The sequence below is a fragment of the Tetrahymena thermophila genome (assembly GCF_000189635.1).
Source record: "Tetrahymena thermophila SB210 genomic scaffold scf_8254564, whole genome shotgun sequence".
NCBI lineage: Eukaryota > Ciliophora > Oligohymenophorea > Hymenostomatida > Tetrahymenidae > Tetrahymena > Tetrahymena thermophila.
Window position 1 is genome coordinate 730,990 of NW_002476335.1, and position 26,654 is coordinate 757,643.

Sequence of the window (26,654 nt, forward strand, 5' to 3'; positions counted from 1 at the left end):
TCAAATTATTAATTATTTATTGCATGTAGAATTTCACTCTGGGACATCTTCTTCAATGAATTCATCATCGTTGTTTTTATTTTTGCTATTTAGAGATACTCCTTAGCTTTCTAAAATTTATTGAAGCTGTTTTATATAAGTTTAATCAGTTAAAAATAAAAAAGAGTTTGTTTAATTACCATTTCCTAGTCAAGATATGGGGCAAGTATAATACGCTTTTACTGCATTTTTTTGATATAGTCAAAGGCCTAAGAGAAATTCTTAACTTGGTAATAATATTCAATTATTTATGCATAAATATCACCGCTTCTAACACTTTAGTCTATACCAGGCTTTTATATGAAAAATATAAAAAATATAAATTTAACCACTCCTGTATTAAATACTAATTTTTACTTATGCTAATAAATCTTCGCATATTTGTTTCATTTGTTGAGGATCTGATGAGAAAAGAGCTCTTGCTTATACGAACTTTTACACAAGATTGAGCTTAGTTTCTAATTACTCAATACGGAAATCACGGCTTTCGCTTGTAGATTTCTTAGCATGCTTTAAGGCTTCATTAAGTGCAGCTGCAGCCTTTTCATAATCTCTATATTCGTCAATTTCCACACTACTGCATGCATCAAAGAATCCTGCCAAGTTATCGTAAGCTTTAGCTTTGTTGTAAAAAGTAATGATATGCTTCATTAACTGAGGATTCTTATGCCAGTCAGTGGTTTGTAAGAAATTACCTGCTAAAATGTAGAGTTAAGGCATACGAGCCATAGTAGCATAATTTACAACTTCATCAATAGCACCAAGATTAATTAGACACTTCATAGCCTCAACTTAATTTCCAAGCTTTGTATAAAGCTTACTTGATAAACGATAGTCTCCTTGCTTAATACTAGTGTCAGCAATTAGTTTCATCAATTCTTTTCTTTTGTTTTCTTCAGCTGCATTTTTAGCTGGTTCAGTAGGAATAATTTTACTATTTATATATTTTTTCAAAGTAAATAAATAAATCTAATTATTAAATTTTAACAATGACTTCTTAATTTAAATAAAATAAATTTTTTAATTATCTATTATAAAATTTTGGTTGCTAATTTGAAACTAAATAAATAAATAAATAAGTAAAATTTTATTAATTACTCTACTAAATCTTGAGTTATAGGAATATTGAATCTTATACAGGTTTCTATAGCTCTTTCAAATTATTTGGCTTTAATCATCAAAGGAACAGCTCTTTCAGGTTAACCTTTTTCTATAAAATCATCAATAATTCCTGCAAGGTCGTTGGGATCTCTCTTTTTGTTTCTTTAATCTTCTTCTTATTCTATTTAACGAGCAATTTATTTAGCTTCATCATACAATTTTTCTTCTTGTGCTAAGTTATAAGCTTTAATTAAGTTTCCACCCTTTTTGTAAAGCTCTACAGCTTTCTATTTGAATCCCTTTTCTTCGAAGTAGGCTGCAGATTGTAATTTAACTTGATTAGGACCTTAAAGTGAAATAGACATTACTTCGTTGTCCATTCCTTTTTCTCTTGCCAACCTAACTGCTTATGTGTAATGTTAAGATTTCCAGTAATATTGAATAGCCTCAGGGATTTAGCCATTCATTTCTAAGTATTTAGCCAAAATGTAACAAGCTGCTGAGTTGTTAGTTTCTGAGCAAATGGAACTTGCTGTTTGTACATCGTTTTTAGTTAAAAATAACCTAACCTAATATAACGAATAAGTTATAACAAAATTTTAATTTTTTAAAAACTTATATTACCATTTGATCATAATCTTCTGACTATCTATAGAATTTTACAGCCAATTCGATTCTATAATTTGATTCTAAATATTATGCCCACCATTTGAAAAGTGGTTTTTCATTTTTATCTATAATGTATCTTTCAAGCTATTCAGTTTGACCAGCTTCTAATAACATTCTGGGAACTTCTTTACTAAAAATAAAAATAATTGATTGAATATAATTTGTTTAATATTTATATATTTATTTATTTACACATGAGTTCCACTCTTTTCATAATAGAGTATAGCTTACTCATAGTTATTGCTGACTTCGTACATTTAAGCTGTTCTATAATAAGTATTTTTAAGGTTAATTCTGTCATGATTTTCAGAAATTTAAATGGCCTTTTCCCAATTTCCTTCTGCTTAGAGCATTTTATTATAAAGGTCATAACGCTTTGATTGTTCATACAATTTGACAGCTTCGTCTTTCATGTTTAACTAGATAGCAACCATAGCTAATTAAGCGTCTAATTCTGGTTCTTTTTTTTATTCTCTAATAGCCTTAGATCCTCTAGCGAATCTCATATTTCCTAAACATATTTCAGCAACATCAATTCTTTTTGTCTTGACACACATTGATGCCATTTTTTCCCAAATAGAAGGATTTTATATTTACTTAACAGATTTATATGCTTCGTCAAGGTTATCCATAGTAAGATAGAAAGAAAAATTCATAATAGCTTCTTTAATTTGATTGTCAATTTTTTCTAATCCAACAAAGTCATTTAAATATTTCTCAACTATTTTATAGTTCTAACCAGAGCTATTAGTTTTCTTGTTTCTCTTAATGAAATATAGTTTAGGAATATCAATAGCTAAATTGTTTTAAATAATTTCATTAATTTTAATCTAAAATAAAACAATAAAGTTTAAATAAAATAGTTATTCACATTAAATCAGAATTGTTTTATTTGAAATGAATAATAATAACTAATTTATTTGAAACCAATTTAATATTTTAATTTATTAAATTGATTCAATCGATCAAAATAATTTGTTTACCAAAAACTGCTTCAATACTGGATTCAAGTTGATATTAATCTTATTTTCTGATTCCATTTTCTGAAGTTACGAAAAAGGTATAAAACTCTAAATTGCTTTTATCTTTCTCATCATCATCTTCATTTCTACTTTTATCGCTCTTATTATCTTCATTTTCATCATTATTTTCATCTGCATTCTTTTCTTATTAGATATTCTTGTTAATTATACAGCTTATACCGAAAAATTTTCTATCTTTTCTATCGCAATAAGGCTGAAGTGGAATGCATTTTGCTGGCATTTCATAAAGTAAAAAGTTATCAGTTTAGACATCATAAATGTAGAATTTATTATCTGCTTAAGGACCTGATTTGCCTCTTTAGTCAGCTGTAATTACGATTTTAGATCCATCTGAATTAACAGCACAATATCTTATTTATCCAAGTTAACCTTGTGAGTCTAATTCATAAAGAAATTTACTTTGTGAATGAAATTAAAATGTTTAAATTTACTTTCAAATCTTCTAGTCACACCAATCTGCTTAACTTCTCTTCTGCTAATATCAAATAAACGAATATAGTTATTAGAGGTCCACATGATTAGGTGATTATTTAAAACGTTCACATTTAAGATTTTTCCTTCACTTTCAGAAAATTTCAAATTCTACTTTTAAATTCCTTTGAAGTTTAAAACATTCAATTCCATATCATTAACTAAAATGATATTTTCTTTATGGATAACACTTCTCAAACATTTCTCTTAAATAGAAGCTACCAACTTTGTCTATGACTCCTCTATTTTTCAAATTTAAAATATTTATTTAGCTCATATAATTACTTAATTAATTAGTTACTTGGATTGATAATAATTTCATGAATTTCAATAGTTTTGCTTGTCCAAAGCAACATAAATTAATCATTACAGTCAAGGCCCTTGATATTACCTTTAGACTAGAAATGCAAAACCTTTTCGAAATATGTTAAAATATGTAATAATTTTATTTTTTAAATATTTTGTATTTACTTGATTAGAAATGTCGTTGTTGATATATATTTTGATAGTATTTGCGCTGCTTTAAAGAAGTCTGACTTAATCAGTCATTTTACCATTTATGACAGTTTCTTAAACTAAAGAAATTTAATTGCCATACTAAACAGCAATCAAACCATTATTTTAACCAACGGCTATACTATTAACTCCTTGTCTTACAGAGACATAAGGGAGCATTTTCCACTCATCTACATCAAGAGGACTCTCACTTCCTATAGAAAGGTTTTTCCAAAAAATAATACGACCTTCTCTTGTACCAGCAACAAGTACTTTTCCTCTTTTTTCATATTAAATGCTAGTAATTTAATCGTTTGTGTTGGTTGATTATATTACAGTTGCAGCTCCTTATTATGTTTAAGTTTGTTAGGCTAATTAATGCAAAGTAAGGACATAGTTATCATCCTAATCTAGATGCCACATACGAAGCATATTTTCATGAGAGCAAGTTGCTAACAAACAGCTGCCAATCCAAATTGATTATAATTTTTAAGGATCTCCAGAAATTGATAACTTTACTCTTTTGCTTGGGCCTGTCTTAACAGACGTAGAAATCTTAAACATAACCAATAAGAGTGTGCTTGTTATGATAATTACACTGTTTTCTTTTTCGTAGAAGAGTAAAGATTTGATACTTCCACCTACTTTACAAACATCTGAGCAATGATTTGCATCATCAGCTAAGCAAACAACTCCAGACTTCCCTCCAAAAAAGAAAAGATTTCCTAAAAGGAATTAAAAATAATTTCAATATAAGATTTATTTCATATCAGCTTCAAATTGCTTGATATAATCTTTTGAAAAGTTTTTTATTCTTAAAATTTTTATAGAGCTTTAAATTTAAAAAATTTTATCATTTCTGACTGATTTATTTATTTATTTAATTATGCACTGACTGACTATGTTTGTAAAAAGTCTTTTAAAAAGTAGTACTAGGCACTATAAAAAATAAGCAACTGAATTTTAAAAAGACATTCATTATATATTACCTGACTTTAATTTACTATCGATGTTCAGTTCACAAAATATGGCATGAGTAATGCTTTACTCTTTCTTATATTATGAGACTATATTAATTCCTCTCCACACTGTTACATTTCCGTCAATATCTGCAGAAACCATACGGGAACCGCTGGGATTAAATTGAATTAAACAAATTTCACTTTTATGTCCGTTTGGCTCTTCCTTTGCAACTTTTGTTTCCTCACTCCATAGAGTAATTGCACCTGATTTAAATTAAAATTTTCAAATTATTTATGCTTTGGAGTTCTAAATTTTAAATTTTTGTAAATATTAAATGGAAATCTGCTAAAATTTTTAGTATTTTTAAATTTTTTCGTGATTTACCTGTTTCCCAACCAAGTGCGATTATAGGCTATGAAGGATGCCATTATACGTATGTGCACCTTATATTTCTTGAAAGTTCGTAGTCGTGCTTTTCTCCACATTCGTTGAACAATAAAATCTTGTGTGGTGTAATAATAGCTAATGATGGGTTTATGGATACATTAGAAACTGCTATTTAAGTAATTTATTCATCAGTGCCAGCATCTAATGGAAGTTCTGAAAACAAGCTCATTATTGAAATTTGCTATAATTATCCTAATTCTAGTCTATTTAATTTTTTTGGTTATGTTTATCTAACTAACTTGCTTGAAGTCTCTCTTTCTCTCTTTTTACTTTTTGATAGATTGATAGAGTGGATTGGATTAATTTTTAATATTTCAAAATAATTTGTAAAATATTAATTAAGTTAATATCTTGTATTTTTTATTTTTAAATTGTTTTGAATTTTCACAACTTACGATATAATTATTATTATGAAACAAGCTTTATAATAAAATGTAAATTATCTATTTCTCTTTAATGGACAAAATGATTAGCTATTCTATTTATTTATTTCATTTATATTATGCTCTAAATATTAATTAAAAACTTAAATCTCAAAATTTTACTGATAAATTAAAATTAAAATAATTTATTTTATTTAAAAATTTTTATTAGTTTTCTGATTTTTAAAAAACTACGAAGTTTAAATCTATTACTATAAAAAGAAATTTGATTGACTATTATGTGTAGAGAATAGAATATTTGGAATTTTAAACTTAAAAAGGCATTTTAAATAATAAATTAAACTAAAATATGATAGATTTTATAAGCATTCATTCATTCACTTTGAACTTTTCTAAGATATTAAGTAATTTTTTGAATTATTTATTTGAAGAAGCTTATCTATTGATTTTATATTTTTATTCTATCAGTCAATATTGAATAACTGATATTAAAAAACACAAACAAGTAGAAAATATTGCCAAATGGAAAATAGAATAAATGAATTAAAAGCAAGAGCTCAAGCTCTCTAAAAAGTGATGGATGAAAAAGAAGAAATTCTAAGAAGTATTTCAGAAAACATAGGAAATATGAGCAAAGAATTAAATGATGTATTTATATTTTAGTTGAGGAACAATCATTTATAGTTAAATCTAATCAAATATTTAAAAAAGTATTAAATTAAGTTTGAAAGTAACCAAAAACAATTTCCTTTGCTAAAAGATAAATTATAAAAGAAAGTAAATTATTTTCATCTCAATTTAGAATTTTGTTAGATACAATCATTTTATTTAATTTATATTTTAGGAAAAAATTATTGAGTAGGAAAAGCATGATGAGAAAATTATTAGCGAAAAAATTTCTTAAATATAAAAATAAAGAGTTAAGCTAATGCAAGATGTAAATTTTATAAATATAAATGAGAAAGAATATTCATTATTTTTACAGCAATATAATTTACAGCAAAAAATACAGAAAAAACCTCAATAAGTCCAGCCTTATAGCCAATCTTAACAATCTTAAGATATAGTGAACTCATCAAAAATATAATCTTATTTGCCTTAATAGAATTAATAACTATAAAAAAACTCATAAGTTCATTAGTAAAATGTAGTACAGACTTAGCATAAACCACAATAATAGTAAATAAATCAAAGCACTCCCGAACAATAAAAGGCCTAAGAAGCAAGCTAAAAAAGTGAAGTTTAAAGAAAAGAAAGCAGTAATGATGAAGAAGATGAAAAATCAGATGAAGATTGTGATGTAAACTTTATATAAATAGAATGAAATTATTTAATAAAATAATTTTTTGAAAGGATATCTTAAAACGTATTAAAGCAAACTTAAAAAATGATGAAGATGAGGATGACGATGGTGATGAATAAAAAGAAAAATAAGAAAATAAAAGTGATAGTGATAGTGATAACGAAGAAGATAATGATGAAGATAATCAAAATTAATAAAATTTAGAGGACAAAAAAAATGAAAAATAATAGAATGAAGGAGATAAGTGAGTAGAATTTTTAAAAAATAATGGTGATCTAAAATAAAAAATGTTTTAAATGTACTTGAATAGCTAGAATAAAAATGATATAAATTTGATTAATTATTAAAATATTTATATTTAAATTGTAATATATTAAGCTTTTAAGTAAATTTAATAAACTTTAAAAGGAAAATAAATATCTTTTGTGAAGTTTGATTATTAAAAATTTAGTTTAAAATTTTATGCTATTAATAGAAAAATTATTTAATTTTTTAAGTAAAATTTTCAAAGCTTAGTGAGTAAAGTGTAACAAACTAATAATACTGAAGAGTTAAGCTAAATTTAAAAATAAATAAATTTGTCAATTTATATTAAAGTTTTATTTATCAATTTATTAATCAATATTGTGTAAGACAATAGGATATTCCTCTTTTTTATTGTAATAATATTTTTCTGCAAAAATAAAAAATAGATAAATAAATAAATAAACAATGATGCTTGCTTAAAGTAATTTAAGAAGAATAGCATTTAGATGAGAAAATTCATTAGTAAGAATTCTGATTAATCACGAATTTAAAATGAAATTTACTCTTTTTTATGTCTTGTCAGCTATATTTGCATTTATAAAAGAAGATTATTATCTAACGAAACACTTTTATAAATAAAAAAGAATTATCATTCTATTAAAAGAATATTAATCAAATTAAAAAAAATTATAAAATAGTACTGCAAAAATAATAAATACTCTAAAATTAGAAAAGCTAGGTATAGTATTGTGAGAATTTTGCAAACAAGTTTTTCTTGAAAAATAATTAAAAGGATAGCTGCGATAGTTAATGATTCTTCAACTAATATAGTTTTTTAGCCTTCTCTTTGCAGTTGGTTACTTAGTAAATGAGTATTCAGATAAGCAAGTCAAGAGGCATATTAAAATATTATCATTCATAGCATGGTTACTCTCTTTTGGGTTTGTCTTTATAATTCCATTAGATATTTACTGGGTAAAAACTTTGTTAAAATTCTTAAGCATATTCTATTCTTAATTTAACATTTGATAGACTATTTGAAGCTAATTTTATAATATCTTCTCAATATTGTTTTGTAAAACTTAATAAATAGACTTTAGAAAACCAAAGATTTATTGAAAATTGCAAATAAAATCCATAAAGCGAATAATGTGTTTCATTTGATGGTGATTCTATCCCTGAATTCAAAACCATGGTTTGGGCTTGGAGAGCTGTTTATTGGATTACTTTTGTTTTTACTTGGTAAAATTATTTTTAACACTTAAAATTAAAAATAATTAAGAGTTCGCTAAATAAATTAAATAGGTTTATTTTACCTTTCTTCCAAGATTATGAAGCTGCTGGAGAATTTGATGTTAAAGGAAGAGTAAAGAGATCAATAAAGATTAATTTAATGATCATTTTAGGTATTGGAGCTATTGGACTTTTGTTCATAGTTTATCTTCTTATTTCAGGAAAAATTTCATGGTATTAAATTATCAACGATTCTTTAATTTGTTTATGAGAATATAAAATAGATATTTATTTTGAAAAATTTAATATATTTTCTTACTTTATAAAATAGGGATAACATGGAAGGTTTTTTAATTGGTTTAGCTAATGGATTGTAAAATATAATTAGTTTGAGCACAATACTTATTTACATATATTTTTTCATTTTTATAATAAAAAGTGGTATCTTTTTGGTGGTTATTTTGTTGGGACATGGATTAGTTATGATTCCTAAGAAATGTTGGAGAGAAAGAAACGAAGAAACCATTATTAAGTAACAAATTTAATTAGTTTAATCAATCCTTAATACAGAAATATTTCTTATATTTAGATTGTGTTAATTCCAAGCTGCCAAATTAGATGAAACAAAATTAGAAACAGTTTTTAAATTAGAAGAAAAGGTTAAATTTTTACTGCTTGCTCAGTAAAGATACAAAGAGTTTGAATCTTACTTTAATTAGATTATTGATTTAGTACCTGCTGATATTGTTAGCCATTGCAAAGAGTTAAACTAACCCAGCGAATCTACACGCTAAGATTTAAATTCTTTTGGAGTAATAAATATTGATAAATTAGCTAGCTTAAACAAAGAGATGAAGTCACTTGTCTAGTAATTAAAAAGAGAATAAACTAAGTGGGACTATCTTCTTGATAAAGCTTTTTTCACAGAAGACTTAAAGAAAAATAAAGACTCTTCTGAAAATAAAATTGACAGTGATTTTTATGTAAATCGTCAAGGTAAATTAGGTCATTTCATAGATGTGGCTTTTTGGTTCTGGAATTGTAAAGCTAAAAAAATATTTATGATTATTTGTGCCTTTACTTTTGGTATGCTTTCCTTGCTTGTTCTTTTAGGAGAGATTTCAATTTTCTCGGGAAAAGTAATTAACCCATTTAACTACATACTTGTAGATGATACTACACATTTGATAGGAACATAGGTAATTTAAATTAGTATTTAAATATTTATTAATTTATTTTTATTGTTAATAGTTCTTGGTCTTGATTCCTCTGCTTTACATTACTTTTTGTGTCTATTATAGTATGTTCTAAGTTAAATTAGCAAATCTATTTGGCTTATATAAATATCACTAAACTGATGCTCCAAGTCTTATGTTTTTCTCCATGTAAATAAACTAAATTGTAATATCTAGAAAATTAATATGTTATTTTTTTATAAAAAGTAATTTTGCTAGAGTTTCTGCTCCTATTTCTTACAATTATCTCAAAATCTTAGGAGTTAAAGATTCAGCATTTGAAAGAATTATTGGAGCTATGGATGACGTACCCATTTTAGGATCAGCAAACACCTATTTCTTCCCAATGATTCTTATCATGCTAATTTTATTCAATGCTTTTGATGTTTATTAAAAAATTTTGAGTTCTCTTGGCTTAAAATAATTTGAATTCTCAGATAACTTTGACGATGAACGTATCGATTAGGGTAAATAACTCATATAAAGAGGTAAAATAGAAATGAATTATAAATAAAATTTTATATAAAAAATTATTTTAATGAATAAATTAGCAAGAAATTCATGGGCTAGAAAATTCGATAAGATGAAACAAAGCTCTCCATCATAGTACTTTGGTTATAACACAGCAGTAATTACTTTAAAATATGTTATTTATTTTTATACTATGTATTAATATAAATTTTTAGTCTTCATTAAGAGAAAACGAACAAATAAAAAATTTTGGAAGAGGGTATGGAAACAACAGCGATGTTAGTGGAGATACAGAATCAAGAGCATCTGTTTCTTCTACTTCAACAGCTACTTCTTAAAAATATAGTTAGTCATAACAAAATAAATTAAAATAATCTATTGGAAATAAATATTAAAATTTCAGCAATTTTGAAGAAATTCTAGAAATTTGAATATTTTATTTATCAAATCTGTTAATAAATTAAAAATTATTTTTATTTTAATCTTTTTAGTTAATAGTTTCATTTGTTTTTTAAAGATATATTTTTCATCTAATAAATTCTTTTTATTAATTCTAAAAACATAAAATCAGATTGTTTGTTTGATCTTTTTTAAATTGGTTTTAAAAAAACTATATTATTATTGAAATAAATATATTTATTTGATAAAACATAATATCAAGTGCTTATTGTCATTTTCATTATATTGATTTTTTTTAATAAAGAAATAAATGAGATTTGTTAAATTATTTGAAGATTTTGTTTTTTGAATCAGAGTTGATTTGATAGAAATTTATTTGAAAATATTATTTAAACGTTTGGGATTTTAATTAAATTAATAGCTTGTATTTATGTAATCAAAAGATATTCGATTTAATCGTTTGAAATTTCAAATTAATTAAATACGCAATTGAAAAAGAATTGTTTTGTAAACATAATTAATTCATTTTTACTGAATTTTTGATTGTTTAAAGAAAATCTTAAACATTTTTATGGAATTAACATTAGAATAAAGTAAATAGTTTTTATAGTACCTAATAGAATTAGGGGTGATTACTCCTAAAGAGGAAATAAATATCGTTGAAAAAATTAGTACTTAATCTAAAAGATGTTTATTCTTATTTGCTGATTTTTTAAAGTGTCTTACTCCTTCTGATTGTTACGATGTAGCTTTAAGGATGATGCAAGTATGGAGTGAAAAATTATAAAAATTAAATCAAAAATAAAATTATAATCATGAGTAAGTTAAAAGAAATAGTAAAATACCTTCTATTATAACAGAAGAGGAGAATGAAGATACTTAAATAGAATTACCAAATGAAGTACCCAGTAGTACAAACTAAAAAAATATTTCAGAAATTATGAAAAAGCACTAGCAAGGAGTGCTTTAAGGAATTAATGATATAAAAAAAGATTAATAATAAGCTGATGATATAAATGAAATATCAAATAACTCGCTTCCTAATGCCTTCTACTAAAATTATTGTAAACCTTCTTTTTAAAATTTATCTAAGCAAGAAGTAGAGGTTTAGAGAAAAAAAAGGATGGATCGCACATTTGTGAATGAATAATTGGAGAAAGTATCAAAGTTATTTAATTTTAAGATAAAAGTTCATTTAAGGTATTCTTTTTAGTTGCTAAAAAACCATGTATTAAAAAAAAAAATAAATTGCCATAGTGTTGTTTTAGCTGATTCCAAACAGAAATAATTAAATTTGAATTATAACTTTTCAAATAATCTCAAAAGTTAAACACCTAAAACCCTAAGCTAATAAGAAAAGACAATTAGTAATAATACAAATAAATTTTTTACTTACAAGGAATCTTAATAAAATCGTAGTTTGATAGATTTACACAGTTCAAGTAGAATTCAATTAAATAAATAGCATCCAGAAAATGACATACCTTCGTTAAAATAATTTGATAACATTTTAAAGCCTTATTAGAATTAAATCTAATAAATGAATTAGAACAAAGAAGGGGGTTTAGAAAATACTTAAAATTATAAGAATGATCAAGTATTTATTAGTAATAATAGCAGCATGAGTTATAATAATAATAACAATAGTTTACAGAGCCAAGCAATTAGTTTATAACAAAGTCTGAAATCTGAGGAAAATAAGGCCTGTACCTTTCGTCCTCTTTCGACTCTTATTAGTCCTACAAATAATACAGCAATAAAATTCAATTTTTCTGCATTGAATTCTGCTAATGCTACTCCCGAGCTCTATAATAGGTAAAAGTATTTTCAATATAAAGAATAAATAATGGAGTACAGTCCATCTTCTTAAAGTGGAGAAAATACCTAAGCTAAGAATAACTATTCTTAATTATTTTCTTGTGAAAAAATCTAAGAAAATATTTGCTAACAATAAAATATAACAAAAAATTAGTTAGATTTAGAAGTTAAAAACTAATTAAATTACTAATAGAATTAATTTTTTGATAAAGAAGATGAAGAAATACAAAAAGAGTTTTGTTAAGATTTAGGGTTGTAAAATTGCTAAGAAAAAAATGATTTAAGATAAATAAATTAACTAGAAAATGAAACAAGTTAAAACGATTTTGAATGGAATGAAAATGAAATTTCAAAACGAAATGTCTAAAATTAAAACAATTCAAATTTTTAACATAAAGATTTTAATGAATTGAAGAACAAAAGTGATAGGTAGGGTTTAAATGGTTAACATAATTACCAATTTACTACAAATATGCAATAAAACTCTAATTAAGCTTGCTAGCTAGCAAATATTCACAATTACTCTCATATATCTAAAAATTTAGATGATTCTACTTCAATAAATTTTGAATCTAGTTTAAGGAGTCTCACCAAACCTTTGAATAACGCACAAAGATTTTAATCATAAAATATATTCACTAATAGTTAAATGAATTCTTTCTTTATGCAGTCTTAAGATGCATTTGCAGCTTAATAAAATTAAAACTTATCTTAATTTGGAGAATAATTAGCTATATCATAGATAAATCCATTTATTTCAGAAATTTAGTTTTCTAATAATAAAAATCAATTTGACTCAATAAATGACTAATTATAAAATATAAATAACAACAATGATTTATCCTAATTTGAAAATTCTGTTGTCGGTAATCATGGTTAATATAATTAATAATTTATACAGTAACAAAACAGGGAACTTTAAGATTAAATAAATATTAAAACAAGATTATATAATTAGTAAAATTAGACTTAATGTTTAGATAATGAAGGCTAACCTCAGAAGTGTATAGACTAAAACCTAAACCTAAAAAATTAAAATAACTTAGATTAAGAAAAATAGATGCAACATATTTATATCTAACAAGAAGATAGCCAATTATTAACTGATGAAGATTTGTCAAATCAGAATTCTGTTTCAAAATACTAAAATATTTATTAAAATTTTACGAATTAAAATAATTTGATTTTATAAATATAACAAAATAAATAAATTAAATAGTAAGATCTGTAATTCAATAGAAAAGATTCGGATAGTAATCAAGTAGTTTAAGAAGCTAAAACCCAATTTAATAATCTATAATAAATAGGTAAATAACTTTTAAACCGCTAGCAAGATAGTTTTAATAATTAAGAGAAAATGACGGATTTAAATTTGATTTATCAAATAAATAAACTACCTTAGTATTGTTTTGATGAGGATCATTGCCAAGATACCTATAATACTAATAATCAATATATACAGGAAGAAAGAGATTTAGAAAAAACTAAATCACAAGATTAAAATGAAAAATAACTTATGGTTTCCAATAAAGAAGCTAGTTAAAAACTATAACAACAAACAATATTAACTGAAGAGGGAGTTAATAAGTATGTTTCAACATTTTAATAAAAAACTAATCTTTAAGTAAATATTGATCAACCTGAATAAGCACAACATTTATCAATTTAACCTTGTTAACTATAAACTTAAAAGCTGCATAATCTAGATACCTAAGAAATATCAAATTAAAATAAAGAAAATACATAAAATAATAGCCAAAAGAATCAAAATATTATAAATAAGAGTAAGTCTGCTTAAATTTTACATGAATTATATATCGATTTTGATAACGAAACCAGTTTAAACTAATAAAGATAATTATAATAAAAATCTTCACAAAATTCACAAACCAATAAATAAAATACAAATAATCAAGTAGATTCCGTTCATGAAAAATTATATAACTTAAGTAAATCCAAAGATTAAGGGTAAAAGGCATATGAAAGCATGAAAATAAAATAAGAGCTTAAAAACTGCACTTTTATGCCAAAGTTAGTATCTAAACATAAGTCTAGTCCTTCTTATAGTGTTTCATAGAAAAATTAAAAGATAAATGTTCAAAGTTCCAAAGAAAATATTTTCAAATCTGAAAATGTGAATTTCACATTTGAAAATTTTGATAACAGTGCTACAGAAATCTAAAAGCTTCCAATAAAACAGTAAAATTTTTGATTTATAAAAATTTTTATTAATTTCAATTTTAAATAGATAAGAAGAATATGAAAAAATAAAAGTTGGTGAATCATAAGAAATAGAACAAAAAGAGAGATAATTATTAGGTAGCTCCTAAAAATAGCTTACATATTCAAGGACTTCTAAGGGAAGTTTACATAATAATAGTGAAAAAGATTCTCTATCATAAAAAGATTAACAAAAAAACTTATCTGTGTTTGAAAAGCTATATTAAGATAATCAAATAAAATTAATTAATTAATCAATTAATTAAAGAGTATAAATTTAAAATGAACTACAAAAGTGCACTTTTAAACCTAATATTTGTGAGTAGTCAATAAGACTCTCTAGAAGTAAATCTCCTTAGTCCATTATAATGGATTAAAATAATATTAGAAAAGAAAAATCTACATTTTAGGAGAATAATTCAACTTTAAATAATAATTTAACTTAAAAATAAAATATGAACTCTCTAAAAAATATAAATGATATTCCTGATATTAATAGCAATTAATATTAAAACTAGAGTACTTTTAATTTAAAAAAGGAAAAGCAATAAATAGGCAGTTTCTAAGATGTTGGTATTGACCAGAATTTTTCATCCACAAATAAAATACTTTCAAAGAAATCTTCTTCATTAAAGCCTATGTTAAAAGGGTGTATTGATGCTAATATAGATAATATTTACTCTAAAACTAATAATTAAGGATAATAATTTTTGAATAACCATTTTATTCCATTTAACTAAACTTTACCATCCACCCCAAAACTTAACTCAACTTCCACAACTTTTGATCAAATTATATCTAAAAAGTTTAAAGTAGAAAAACTCTCAGACTATAATTCAGTTTAGATCCCAAGTTTACACTAATAATTAACTTCTGAAAGCACAAACAGTACTTTAAGAGGTGCTTAATCTGTAAGAATGCAAAAATCTATCTCTTTTAGTGAAAAATTAAAGAAAGATTAATAGAAAAATTAAAAAATGCAAGAAGATTAAAAGTAAGCTTAAGGAAGCCCACTTATTTAAAATTGTAAATATTTTTAAGATGACATAATAGATGAAAATGAAATAGGTCAATTAAAAGATAATAACCAACCATAATAATTTAGCATTAATTGATAAAAGATAAAATAATAGAATTCTAAATTTAATTGATATATAGATAAACAATGTTAACTAATTTTTATATATTAAACTTTTATTATAATTGATAAGCTAAAGTGTATTATATATATAATTGATGTAAATAGAAGTTATTTTGATATATACACATAAAAATAATAATTTAAATATGTTTAAAAATAATTTAAAAATCAAATATTGTATTTAAATAAATATCTCTCAGAAATTATCATTAATAAAACTATCAAGTGAAAATATTTCTTGTAAATTGTAAATATGTTGTAAAATAGTATAATTAGTTTAGAGTGTATAATTATGTATATATAATATTAATATTTTGGATTATTAAATTTAAATAAATAAGCTAAGCTTTTAGTGTATAATCACTTCTTAACAAAGTTTTAAAGTAAAAAAAATTATTAAATAAAATGGATATTTTAAATGAAAAAAAAAATTATTATCTTTAGCATTTGAATTTATTAAAAAAAAATTAAATTATTTTTGACTAAATTTAAATTTTAATGGAGAAATATTAGTTGACAAATTTAAGATATTTTAAAGGTAATAAATAGAAATGTAGAAGTGATTAAAATGTTTATGATTAGATTTTAGAATGTTTTTATGAAAATCAATAAATGAATGAATGAATATATAGCAATACTTAAGGATAAATTAAGTTAATGTAGAAATAAGATCAAATAGATAATGAATGAGCAAATCTTGGATATAAAATTTTTGAATAAATTGCATAAAACATCTTTAAGACATCAAAAATATAAGTAATAATTTCAGTAATTAATCAGTCTTATCAAATATTAAATATATATTATAAACTTATCAAAACTAGTAAATTAATACAACATACAATAGATAGATAAATACATAGATAAATCATGAAGTAGAAGCACAGAATTTTATCAAAAAAGAATAAAAAGGTCAAGCAGTTGATGCGTCGTTTCTAAGATGATAGTGACGACGAACAAGTTGCTTAAAAGAACTAGCATGCTCAAAGATAAGGATAAGCTATTAAAAAGCATGATAAAAACTAAACCAAGAAAGGACAAACTGAATAAATTTAGCCATAACTTAAGAGAAAGGGATCTGATAGAACAAACGATAGTTTTGATGTTTAAAATTAAAGTAATAACGAAAGCGACCATGGAGATGATAATATGGATGGTTCAAAGCAAAAATCTACTTTCAGCAGTGTGTTTTCTAAAATTCTCAATCAAGATGTAAAGAAGACAACCTCTAATAATCCAATTTTTTCAGATTTCAATAAACCTTTGAAAAAAGTGCGCTCAGAATTAAGAAGAGAGAGAGAAAATTTACTTAAAAAGAAAATTAAAGAACTTAAGGAAAGAAGAGGACATGTTCTTCCATAGAGCAGCCCTGATGGTGCTTTATATGAAAAAGAATTAAAAATATAAGCTGCTAAAGGTATTATTAAGATCTTAGAAGCAGTAAAGAATTATTAGGATTAAGAAGGAATTGAAAATTGATATAATTCTTTCCTTTTATTATTAGTATAAATGTATGTATATATATAATATTGTAAAAATATACTTTAAATTATATAAAATATTTCTAAAATAAAATATTCTTCTTGCTCAAATTACATATTTATATATTACTTATATACATACACATATAAAATTTAACTAAATTTAACATACTTTATATTTATTTTATTCAATGTTTTCAGAGTAGTATTTTTAATTATTCTCTTTTAAGATTCAATATTTAATAAAATTCGAAAACCCTGTTATCTTTTTTCGTTTTAATATACTTAAAACACCATTTTATATTTTTATTTTTTTAATATAAAAGATTTTATTTTATCTATTGTAATTATGCTATTCGTTATTTATTTATATATTTATTTTCTATGCTTGGTTTTAAACAAATAAATTTTTTTTTCAAAGTATTTCATTTACTTTGAATTTTTTTTATCATGAAATTTAGTATATTTAATTATCGAATTTAATCATCAATTCAAAATATATTGCATTAATTACTCGAGCAGCAGCCAGTAGATTTTTAATGATAGGGCTAATCTATAGGGCAATTTTAGATTTTATCTTCTATTTTGATATCTTTTTATACTAATTTATCAATTATGTTGTGCTACTACTTATCTTCTAGTATTTATTTTGAATTCAAATTCATTCCATCTTAAGTTATTTCTTGATCATTGAACTCTCTTTAAGAGTCTTATCTTGAAAATATGAAGTGAGAATGATCTATCATAGAATGATAGTGGCTACTTTCTCTTCTGGATGGAGTGGAAAATTAGTTATTATGATGACTTTTAAACGTATTGATTGGAGGCCTTTGTTATTTGTTAAAAAATTTAAAATTAGTTTTTAGTTTAAGTATTAATGTTACCAGAATTAAGTTAGGTTTTCATGATTTCCTCCATACTTTTTTTCAATTTAATCAGGATTTATGCCTATTTCAACAAGCTTATGGAATTCTTCAGAAGTTATAAACTCTATTTTGTCTTAGGAGTCAGATGGTATGAATGCTTTTATAAAGATTTATGTCTCAGTTAATAAAATAATATTTGATAAAAAATACCTGAAATAATTTTCCAACACTACCTAAAAGACCAAGAAGGATTTAAAATAATTAATTTATGTAATATGCAAGTGTAGTTAGCAACCATACACTCAATAATCTTTTATATTACCTTACAATAATAAAATATAATTAAATAATACATAATAAAAATATTGAATACTTTGAAATCAAGATCAGATAAACCACAATAATTCGTGTCAATGCAAATGATCCAATTTTCTACTTTGCCTTCTAAGAACATATTTTTTTAGACTGTACTCAATAATTTGCATAAAGCGCCATTAATTGCATTCATATCATTAATATTATTCTGTTAAATAATTTTAATAAGTAATGGATTTATAATAATCTTTTTGATATTTGATAATAAAAAACTTTCAAATAAGCAAACAAAATAAATAACTAAGAATTTTATTAAAATTTCTTTTTTTCTTAAAAAATTGAAAAAATTTGATATTACACTATCACCTTAAATCATATAAGAATTGACAAAAACAATAGGTCTAAATAAATTATCTCTACCAAATGTATACATCACTCCTCTTTTCTAATTAAATTAAAAAATTGAAATTAATTGTAAGATTTTTTTAATCAGATATTTATTATTTTACTAAAAATTTTTCTATTGTTTCTTCTGAAGGATTTTATAAAGCAAAATCATTTAACCATTTTATATGTTTTTTAACTAAATTAATGAAGTCTTTCTTATTAAATTGCTCATTATAAATACATTTCAAAATCTTTAAATCACTCCATCTATTTATTTAACGAATAGTAAGTAAGCTAGTAAAGGTAGGACTATCAAAATAAATATATTTAAATAATAAATTACTCTGTAGGTAGAGCTATTTGCTGATCTTTTAATAGCTATCTAAATTCTTTAATTTTCTCTTTTTCGTACTCATTGAATTCTTAGTCATAAAATATTCTTCTGGTATGTTTCCCCTTTTTGTCAACACTATGAATATAATGAGCTTTTAGGATTAATTATAAATTTTATACTCTTAAAAAATTTTTAATTCTAAACTTACCATCATGATTTATAAGGTGAGCTTCTAAAGGCGGCTTCATATAATTTAGCTCATAAGCATCTTCTTTAGCTATTTAAATATCATTTTCATCTTTTATTTGCAATCTCATTTTATACTTATATTTATTCTAATCTTGAAATTAATTAAAAAAATGTTATTTTCTTTGGTTTGTAAATTATTAATTATTATTGGCATGAAATTAAATTTAGAAATTGTGTTTAGATATTATTGTTAACATTTTAATAATTAAAATCGAATAACAGTTAAAAAGACTTGCTGGAATAATATTACTTGAAGATTGTTGTTTATCAAATTTTTAGTATTCTTAATCTTATAATTTTGCAGCATCTAAATTTGTATACTTTTTTAAATATTTAAATAAAATATTAAATTAATTAAACAAAAAATATTCTATCTTAATTATAAAATAGATAAATAATATAATGCTAACCAAATTAAGAATGAAATTTGCATTTTACAATACTTTAAATACAAAATATTTTGAATATCAGATTAGAAGAAAAATAATTCATGAATGGTCTTAAATATTTTTATTTTAGTGTAGAATTAGCATGCATGCTTAATGACAAAATAAATAAATCAATAATTTCGTGATAAGAAGAAGTAAAAAGATTATATTACTATAAATTGAGCCAAATACCATTCAATCCAATGAAAAGAGATCATTTATAATTTTATGAATTTAAAGCAAAAAAATTAGTTTTGCATACAAAATTTAAATGCATTTGCTTTAAATAAAATCAAAGGTATATCTGATAAATTTTGATAAACAAAAATAAAAAAGCAAGAAGGCTACTTAGCATTGAATTTTTGATAAAAATTTATTGAAATTCCTTTGAAATTATGTAGCAAGTATGAGGAATTTAAATAGCAATATAATTTATTAATGCCATCTTTAGATACTCCTGCAAAAGAGTTGACTTTTTATGAGTGTTTTCGAGTTTTAAACTAGGGAATCTTGTCCTTTTTGCCTTGAAATGCAAATAATAAATGTTATTTATGTTAAGCTGAATAAGCGATTTAAAAAGTTTTTAATTACTAGTATTTTTTCAAAAATAAATTCTAAAAAAAATAATATTGATAAAAATATCTCTCATTCCTATTTATTCAATTAGAAATAATAAAATATTAAATTCTTAAAAATAAAAATTTTGATTTAAGAAAATTAAATTTTTTATTATCCTAAAATAAATATAAAATTAATTTAAGCTTAAAAAATAATTCAAAAATTTATTTTGCTTTGAAGATAATTGTGATTAGTTTATTTATTTTTTACATTTAATTTGAATAAATAAGCATTTGTTTAAAATTATAATTGCAAATTAATTTTACTCAAATATAATCACATAAAACATACATTAGTAATTTTATTTTATAATTTTCATTTACACTCATTAAATTGGAGACCTCCTTATTAGGTAATTGTCTCTTTATATCCTGATTTACATACACAAGTAAATGTTTTAGAGCTAAGTTCAGCATTTGTTCCACAATAAGTAGCAGTAATTGTTAAATTAGAAACTCCAAATCTTGCAAAAGATGCTAAATTATTTGAATAGAACTTCAAATCAATTTATCCAGAGTGAGCCAAAACAAAAGAAGCTGACGATTTTCCATCAACCTTTGTGTTGTCTGTTCTTGTCATACATTTGTAGTTGTCAGAGTAAACATTTGTTGAAAAGTTATAAGTAGTACCACTTATATCAACTTCACCTTACTTAATCGCACCTCCTGATACTTCTTATATGTTGATAAATGCATAATCAAAAGTAATATGCAAGTAATTATGTTTTAAAACACTGTAACTTAGAGACAGAGATTCATTTTAGCCCATGGTTTAGAAGTATTCATTAATCGCTTAACAATTGTAAATGTTGGAGTTAGAACTGCTTTGACTTTAGAGGCTTGTTTATGGGAGGTAATTGTATGTCTTTTTATCAAGATTTATCCTATCTATAGTAGTACACTAGACAAAGCTCAAAGCTAGGACTACAAAAGATATTGCAATATATACTTTGCTCATTTTATTCAGTTTTTTTTTGTTTTATTATTTTTATTTTATTTTTTGAATTAAGGATTATTGAAAATTGATTAATTCCTAACTCTATTTAAAGAGTTATAAAATTCAATATTCTGATGAAGTATATTAATTAACTTTTGGATTAACTTAAAATATTCATTTAATATTGGAGTGCTTTTTATGAGTAAAAAAGAATTTAACTTACAAACATTTTTTAGTTTTAATATTTTAAAACTTGAAAATTTGTATGGAATAAGTAAGTTAGTAAATATTATTTTATTTATTTCGTTAAAAAAATTAATATTTTTTGAATAGTAAAAATAGTAAGTTTTATTATTTGTTTTATTTTATAGAATTTAAGAAACGATAAAAAACCCAACTTTTAAAATAGAACTATTTATTTTTTGCTTAACTGATTTGCGTTATAACTTATATTTAACTTTGGATTAAAATTATGAAAAAGCTAATTGATAAATTAAATATATTATGCTTGAATTAATTTTTAGCCAAATAGCCTGAAATTAAAAAATGAGTTAGAACATTAAAAAATCTTATTAAATCCTAATAATTTATTTAATTGAGTCGACATTAATTGTTCCTTGAAAGTAATTTTCATTTCCTTATTTAATCTATTGGTATTTGATTTTTTAAATACATTTGAATTATAAAATCTAACACAAACATAGGATGACACAATCAAGACGTGTTGATGACAAAATTTTTGATCAGCTGAATTTTAAAGTTTTCAAAAAGTTTATATTCTACGCATATTGTTTGTGTCACCCTCTTATAGATATTAGATAAAAAAATTTAATTTTAATAGAAAAATATTATTTTTTCAAAAGACTGTATGTTTTAAAATGAATATCATATTTTAGAATATAAAAATAAATAAAATACAATTTTCATCAAATTAAAATGAATTAAGTTATGATAAATCTAACTTTACAGCAAATTATTTATTTTTTTATTGAATTAAATTACGTTTTAACATATATAATTTATTATATTGAGATGTTTCCAAATACTACAAAATAATATTAATTTTTAAATTTTTCACCTAAATTTAAGATTTAGTAATACACTTGGCAATTAAATAACTCTAAATTAAATTTAGATAAATCTACTATTTTAAATGAATTATTTATTTTTATTTAATTATTTTGCGTTATAACTTATATGAATTTCGATATAGAATTAATTAAATTAAGATATTTAAAATTCAAGTAATGCAAAATAACATTAATTTTTCACGTTTTAACCTCAAATTAAAAAATTTAGTAATAGGTTTGGTAACCAAATAACTTGTATTAAATATCTTTTTTATTGATTGAGTCGTAATTAAATTAAATTAAAATAAATAAGCCATTTAAGGTTAATTATTTATTATTTATTTAATTATATTACGTTATAACGAAAAATTAATTTCTATATTATTATAGCTAATCAAATTAAGATATTTGTAATTCAAGTATTATTAAGATATCATAATTGTTAGAAATATATCCTGAAATAGAAGAGTTAGAAATGCGTTTGGTAATCATGTAAATCTAAATTAGAATAAATTAATAAATTATCTTCACGAATAATACTATTAAATAACTTTTATTGTTTTTAAATACAAAAAAATCTTTGAATTTACAACTTTTTTATAAAATCAATAAAATTAATATGCACTAAATATATTTTAATAATAAGAAATAAAAATATTGATAGAACTGAACTGAAATCATATAATTTATTGTGAGGAATTAAATTTAAAAGCTTAATCCTTAATTTTCACATTTTTTATTACTTTGATAACTTTAACTAAATCAAATTTTATTATTTCCATAGTTTATGTGAAAAAATCAGTTTTATAATAACCAATATAAATTTACTTTGAAGTAAAATATATTATTCTTGAAAAATATTGGAATAAAAAGTGTAGCAATTTTCTATTTTAAAAATACTTGATCACTCACTGGTAACGTGTGATCAAGTAGATATTTTTTTTATTAAGAAAAATAAATTTGCTTATAAATTTATACCCCAACTCCTCAGAGTAAGAACATCTGACCGAGTCCCAAGGATCTAACAAAAATATGATATTAAAAAATTTAAATTAATTTTTAAAATATGCTTATTAAAAAAGTAAATTCAACAAGTTTAAGGTGAATATGGCCATTTAAAATTTTTTAATTATTAGAATTTGTAAAAAAAATAGTCTAAAAATCATAATATTTATAAATAATATTTCTCATTCATATCATTCATATTTATTGAATTAAAAATAATCAAATATTAAATTCTTAAACATAAAAATTTTGATTTAATAAAATTAAATTTTTATTATCCTAAAATAAATATAAAATTAATTTATGATTAAAAACTATTCAAAAATGTATTTTGCTTGAAGAGAATTGTGTTTAATATATTTCTTTAAAAAATTCATTTGAATAAATTCACATTTATTTAAAATTATAATTGCCAATTAATTTTTACTCAAATGTATTTATATAAAATATACATAAGTAATTTTATTTTATAATTTTCATTTACACTCATTAAATTGGAGACCTCCTTATTAAGTACTAGTCTCTTAATATCCTGATTTACATACACAAGTAAATGTTTTAGAGCTAAGTTAGGCATTTGTTCCACAATAAGTAGCAGTAATTGTTAAATTAGAAACTCCATATCTTGCAAAAGATGCTATATTATTTGAATAGAACTTTAAATCAATATTTCCAGAATGAGCCAAAACTAAAGAAACTTAAGATTTTCCATCCACCTTTGTGTTGTCTGTTCTTGTCATACATTTGTAGTTGTCTGAGTAAACAATTGTTGAAAAGGTATAAGTAGTACCACTTATATCAACTTGACCTGACTTAATCGCACCTCCTGATAGTTGTTATATGTTGATAAATGCATAATCAAAAGTAACATGCAAGTAATTATGAGTTTAAACACTGTAACTTAGTGACAGAGATTCATTTTAACCAACAGTTTAGAAGTATTCACTAATCGCTTAACAATTGTAAATGTTTGAGTTAGAGCTACTTTGACTTTAGAGGCTTGTTTATGTAAGGTAAGAGTATGTCTTTTTATCAAGATTTATCCTATCTATAGTAGTACACTAGACTAAGCTGAAAGCTAGGACTACAAAAGATATGGCAATATATACTTTGCTCATTTTATTCAGTTTTTTTTTGTTTTATTATTATTATTATTAATTTTTTTTTTTTTGAATTAAGGATTATTAGAAATTAACTAATTCTTAACTCTATTTAAAGAGTTGTAAAATTCAAGATTCTGATTAAATATATTAATTAACTCTTGGATTAATTTAAAATAAACATTCAATTTTGGATAATTTTTTATGAATAAAAAAGAATTTAACTTCACAAAAAATTTTTAGCTTTAATATTTTAAAACTTGAAAATGTTTATGGTGTAAGTAAATTAGTAAATATTATTTTATTTATTTTGTTTAAGAAAAAATTAAGATTTGTTAAACAGTAAAAATAGTAAAATTTCTTGTTTTATTTTGTCGAATTTAAGAAACGATAAAAAACCCAACTTTTAAAATAGAGCTATTTATTTTTTTGCTTAACTGATTTGCGTTATAACTTATATTAAGCTTTGGATTAAAATAATGAAAAAGTTAATTGATAAATTAAATATATTATGCTTGAATTAATTTTTAGCCAAATAGACTGAAATTAAATAATGAGTTAGAACATTAAAAAATCTTATTAAATCCTAATAATTTATTTAATTGAGGAGACAATAATTGTTATTTGAAAGTAATTTTCCTTTCCTTATTTAATCTACTGGTTTTTTATTTATAAAATAAGTTTGAATTATAAAATCTTAATACAAATATGATATTAGATAAAAAATTTTAATTTTAATTGATAAATATTATTTTTTCAAAATACTTTATGTTTTAAAATGAATATCATATTTTTGAATAAATAAGTAAAATACCATTTTCATAAAATTAAAATGAATTAAGTTAGGATAAATCTACCTTTATAGCAAATTATCTATTTTTTTATTGAATTAAATTACGTTTTAATATATATAATTTATTAAATTGAGATATATCAAAATACTATAAAATAATATTAATTTTTAACATTTTCACTTTAATTTAAGATTTAGTAACAGGTGATAACTATAATTTGAGAAAATTGTTTGAAAATTTTATTTTTGGAATATACTCTGCTCCTTTTTAAAAATAGATATCCGAATCCGATATTTTTCAAAAATGAAGGATCCGCCCAACTCTGCTATATATATAATTAATTTATTCAAAGTTTTATTTTGCTTTAAAAAAAATTGTGTTTAATATATTTATTTATAAACATTTCATTTTAATAAATACACCTTAATTTAAAATTATAATTGTCAAATAATTTTTACTCAAATGTATTCATATAAAATATACATAAATAATTTTATTTTATAAATTTCATTTACACTCATTATATTAGAGACTTCCTGATTAAGTAGTAGTCTCTTTATATCCTGATTTACATACACAAGTAAATGTTTTAGAGCTAAGTTCAGCATTTGTTCCACAATAAGCAGCAGTAATTGTTAAATTAGAAACTCCAAATCTTGCAAGAGATCCTATATTATTTGAATAGAAATTCAAATCGATATTTCCAGAATGAGCCAAAACAAAAGAAGCTGAAGATTTTCCATCCACATTTGCATTTTTTGTTCTTTACATACACTTGTAGTAATAAGAGTAAACAACTGTTGAAAAGTTATAAGTAGTACCATTTATATCAACTTGACCTTACTTAGTGGCACCTCCTGTCACTCCTTATACGTTGATAAATACATAATCAAAAGAAATATGCAAATAATTATGAGTTTAAACACTGTAATTTAGAGATAGAGATTCATTTTAGCCAACAGTTTAGAAGTATTCACTAATTGTTTAACAATTGCAAATGTTTGAGTTAGAGCTACTTTGATTTTAGAGGATTGTTTATGTTAGGTAAGAGTATGTCTATGTACCAAGATTTATCTTATCTATAGTAGATGAACATTAGACAAAGCTCAAAGCTAGGACTACAAAAGATATGGCAATATATACTTTGCTCATTTTATTCAGTTTTTTTTGTTTTATTATTATTATTATTTTTTTTTTTGAATTAAGGATTATTAGAAATTGATTAATTCTTAACTCTATTTAAAGAGTTGTAAAATTCGAAATTCTTATGAAATATATTAATTAACTCTTAGATTAATTAAAATAATAATTTAATTTATATACTTTTTTATGTGTAAAAAACAGTTTAATTTCACAATAATTTTTTAGTTTTAATATTTTAAAACTTGAAAATT

At 22.8% G+C, this 26,654-nt stretch overlaps 9 protein-coding genes across 9 annotated transcripts; 4 read left to right on the forward strand and 5 right to left on the reverse strand. All coding sequences in view use genetic code 6, as the record gives it.

Annotated features, from left to right (window-relative positions):
• Positions 1-33: 33 nt before the first annotated feature.
• TTHERM_00220810 (intraflagellar transporter) lies at positions 34-5,397 on the reverse strand (the record flags this gene model as incomplete). The annotated part of the gene is made up of 12 exons (XM_001020653.1): positions 34-126; positions 180-332; positions 397-973; positions 1,138-1,709; positions 1,765-1,939; positions 2,002-2,605; positions 2,793-3,230; positions 3,284-3,565; positions 3,625-3,736; positions 3,795-4,543; positions 4,808-5,044; positions 5,166-5,397. The coding sequence occupies 12 exons, from the start codon at positions 5,395-5,397 to the stop codon at positions 34-36; spliced, it is 4,224 nt and encodes a 1,407-aa protein (XP_001020653.1).
• A 736-nt stretch (positions 5,398-6,133) lies between these two features.
• Positions 6,134-7,162, forward strand: TTHERM_00220819 (hypothetical protein; the record flags this gene model as incomplete). The annotated part of the gene is made up of 5 exons (XM_001470863.1): positions 6,134-6,259; positions 6,323-6,388; positions 6,456-6,548; positions 6,597-6,911; positions 6,965-7,162. The coding sequence occupies 5 exons, from the start codon at positions 6,134-6,136 to the stop codon at positions 7,160-7,162; spliced, it is 798 nt and encodes a 265-aa protein (XP_001470913.1).
• An 808-nt stretch (positions 7,163-7,970) lies between these two features.
• TTHERM_000220819 (LMBR1-like motif protein) lies at positions 7,971-10,530 on the forward strand (the record flags this gene model as incomplete). The annotated part of the gene is made up of 10 exons (XM_012798748.1): positions 7,971-8,135; positions 8,254-8,402; positions 8,466-8,627; positions 8,725-8,766; positions 8,833-8,925; positions 8,983-9,592; positions 9,645-9,778; positions 9,836-10,116; positions 10,180-10,256; positions 10,315-10,530. The coding sequence occupies 10 exons, from the start codon at positions 7,971-7,973 to the stop codon at positions 10,528-10,530; spliced, it is 1,929 nt and encodes a 642-aa protein (XP_012654202.1).
• A 539-nt stretch (positions 10,531-11,069) lies between these two features.
• Positions 11,070-15,651, forward strand: TTHERM_00220820 (LMBR1-like motif protein; the record flags this gene model as incomplete). Its single annotated transcript, XM_001020654.3, has 2 exons — positions 11,070-14,515; positions 14,565-15,651. The coding sequence occupies 2 exons, from the start codon at positions 11,070-11,072 to the stop codon at positions 15,649-15,651; spliced, it is 4,533 nt and encodes a 1,510-aa protein (XP_001020654.3).
• An 896-nt stretch (positions 15,652-16,547) lies between these two features.
• On the forward strand, positions 16,548-17,156 carry TTHERM_00220830 (Rrp15p protein; the record flags this gene model as incomplete). Its single annotated transcript, XM_001020655.3, has 1 exon — positions 16,548-17,156. One exon carries the CDS (start codon positions 16,548-16,550, stop codon positions 17,154-17,156), a length of 609 nt encoding a protein of 202 aa, XP_001020655.3.
• A 493-nt stretch (positions 17,157-17,649) lies between these two features.
• TTHERM_00220840 (divergent CRAL/TRIO domain protein) lies at positions 17,650-19,377 on the reverse strand (the record flags this gene model as incomplete). The annotated part of the gene is made up of 8 exons (XM_001020656.3): positions 17,650-17,986; positions 18,043-18,181; positions 18,235-18,346; positions 18,398-18,547; positions 18,698-18,784; positions 18,849-18,993; positions 19,070-19,211; positions 19,269-19,377. The coding sequence occupies 8 exons, from the start codon at positions 19,375-19,377 to the stop codon at positions 17,650-17,652; spliced, it is 1,221 nt and encodes a 406-aa protein (XP_001020656.3).
• A 1,293-nt stretch (positions 19,378-20,670) lies between these two features.
• On the reverse strand, positions 20,671-21,312 carry TTHERM_00220860 (transmembrane protein, putative; the record flags this gene model as incomplete). Its single annotated transcript, XM_001020658.1, has 1 exon — positions 20,671-21,312. One exon carries the CDS (start codon positions 21,310-21,312, stop codon positions 20,671-20,673), a length of 642 nt encoding a protein of 213 aa, XP_001020658.1.
• Positions 21,313-23,842: 2,530 nt separating this feature from the next.
• Positions 23,843-24,484, reverse strand: TTHERM_00220870 (transmembrane protein, putative; the record flags this gene model as incomplete). Its single annotated transcript, XM_001020659.1, has 1 exon — positions 23,843-24,484. The coding sequence occupies one exon, from the start codon at positions 24,482-24,484 to the stop codon at positions 23,843-23,845; it is 642 nt and encodes a 213-aa protein (XP_001020659.1).
• A 1,283-nt stretch (positions 24,485-25,767) lies between these two features.
• On the reverse strand, positions 25,768-26,412 carry TTHERM_00220880 (hypothetical protein; the record flags this gene model as incomplete). Its single annotated transcript, XM_001020660.1, has 1 exon — positions 25,768-26,412. The coding sequence occupies one exon, from the start codon at positions 26,410-26,412 to the stop codon at positions 25,768-25,770; it is 645 nt and encodes a 214-aa protein (XP_001020660.1).
• Positions 26,413-26,654: the final 242 nt, after the last annotated feature.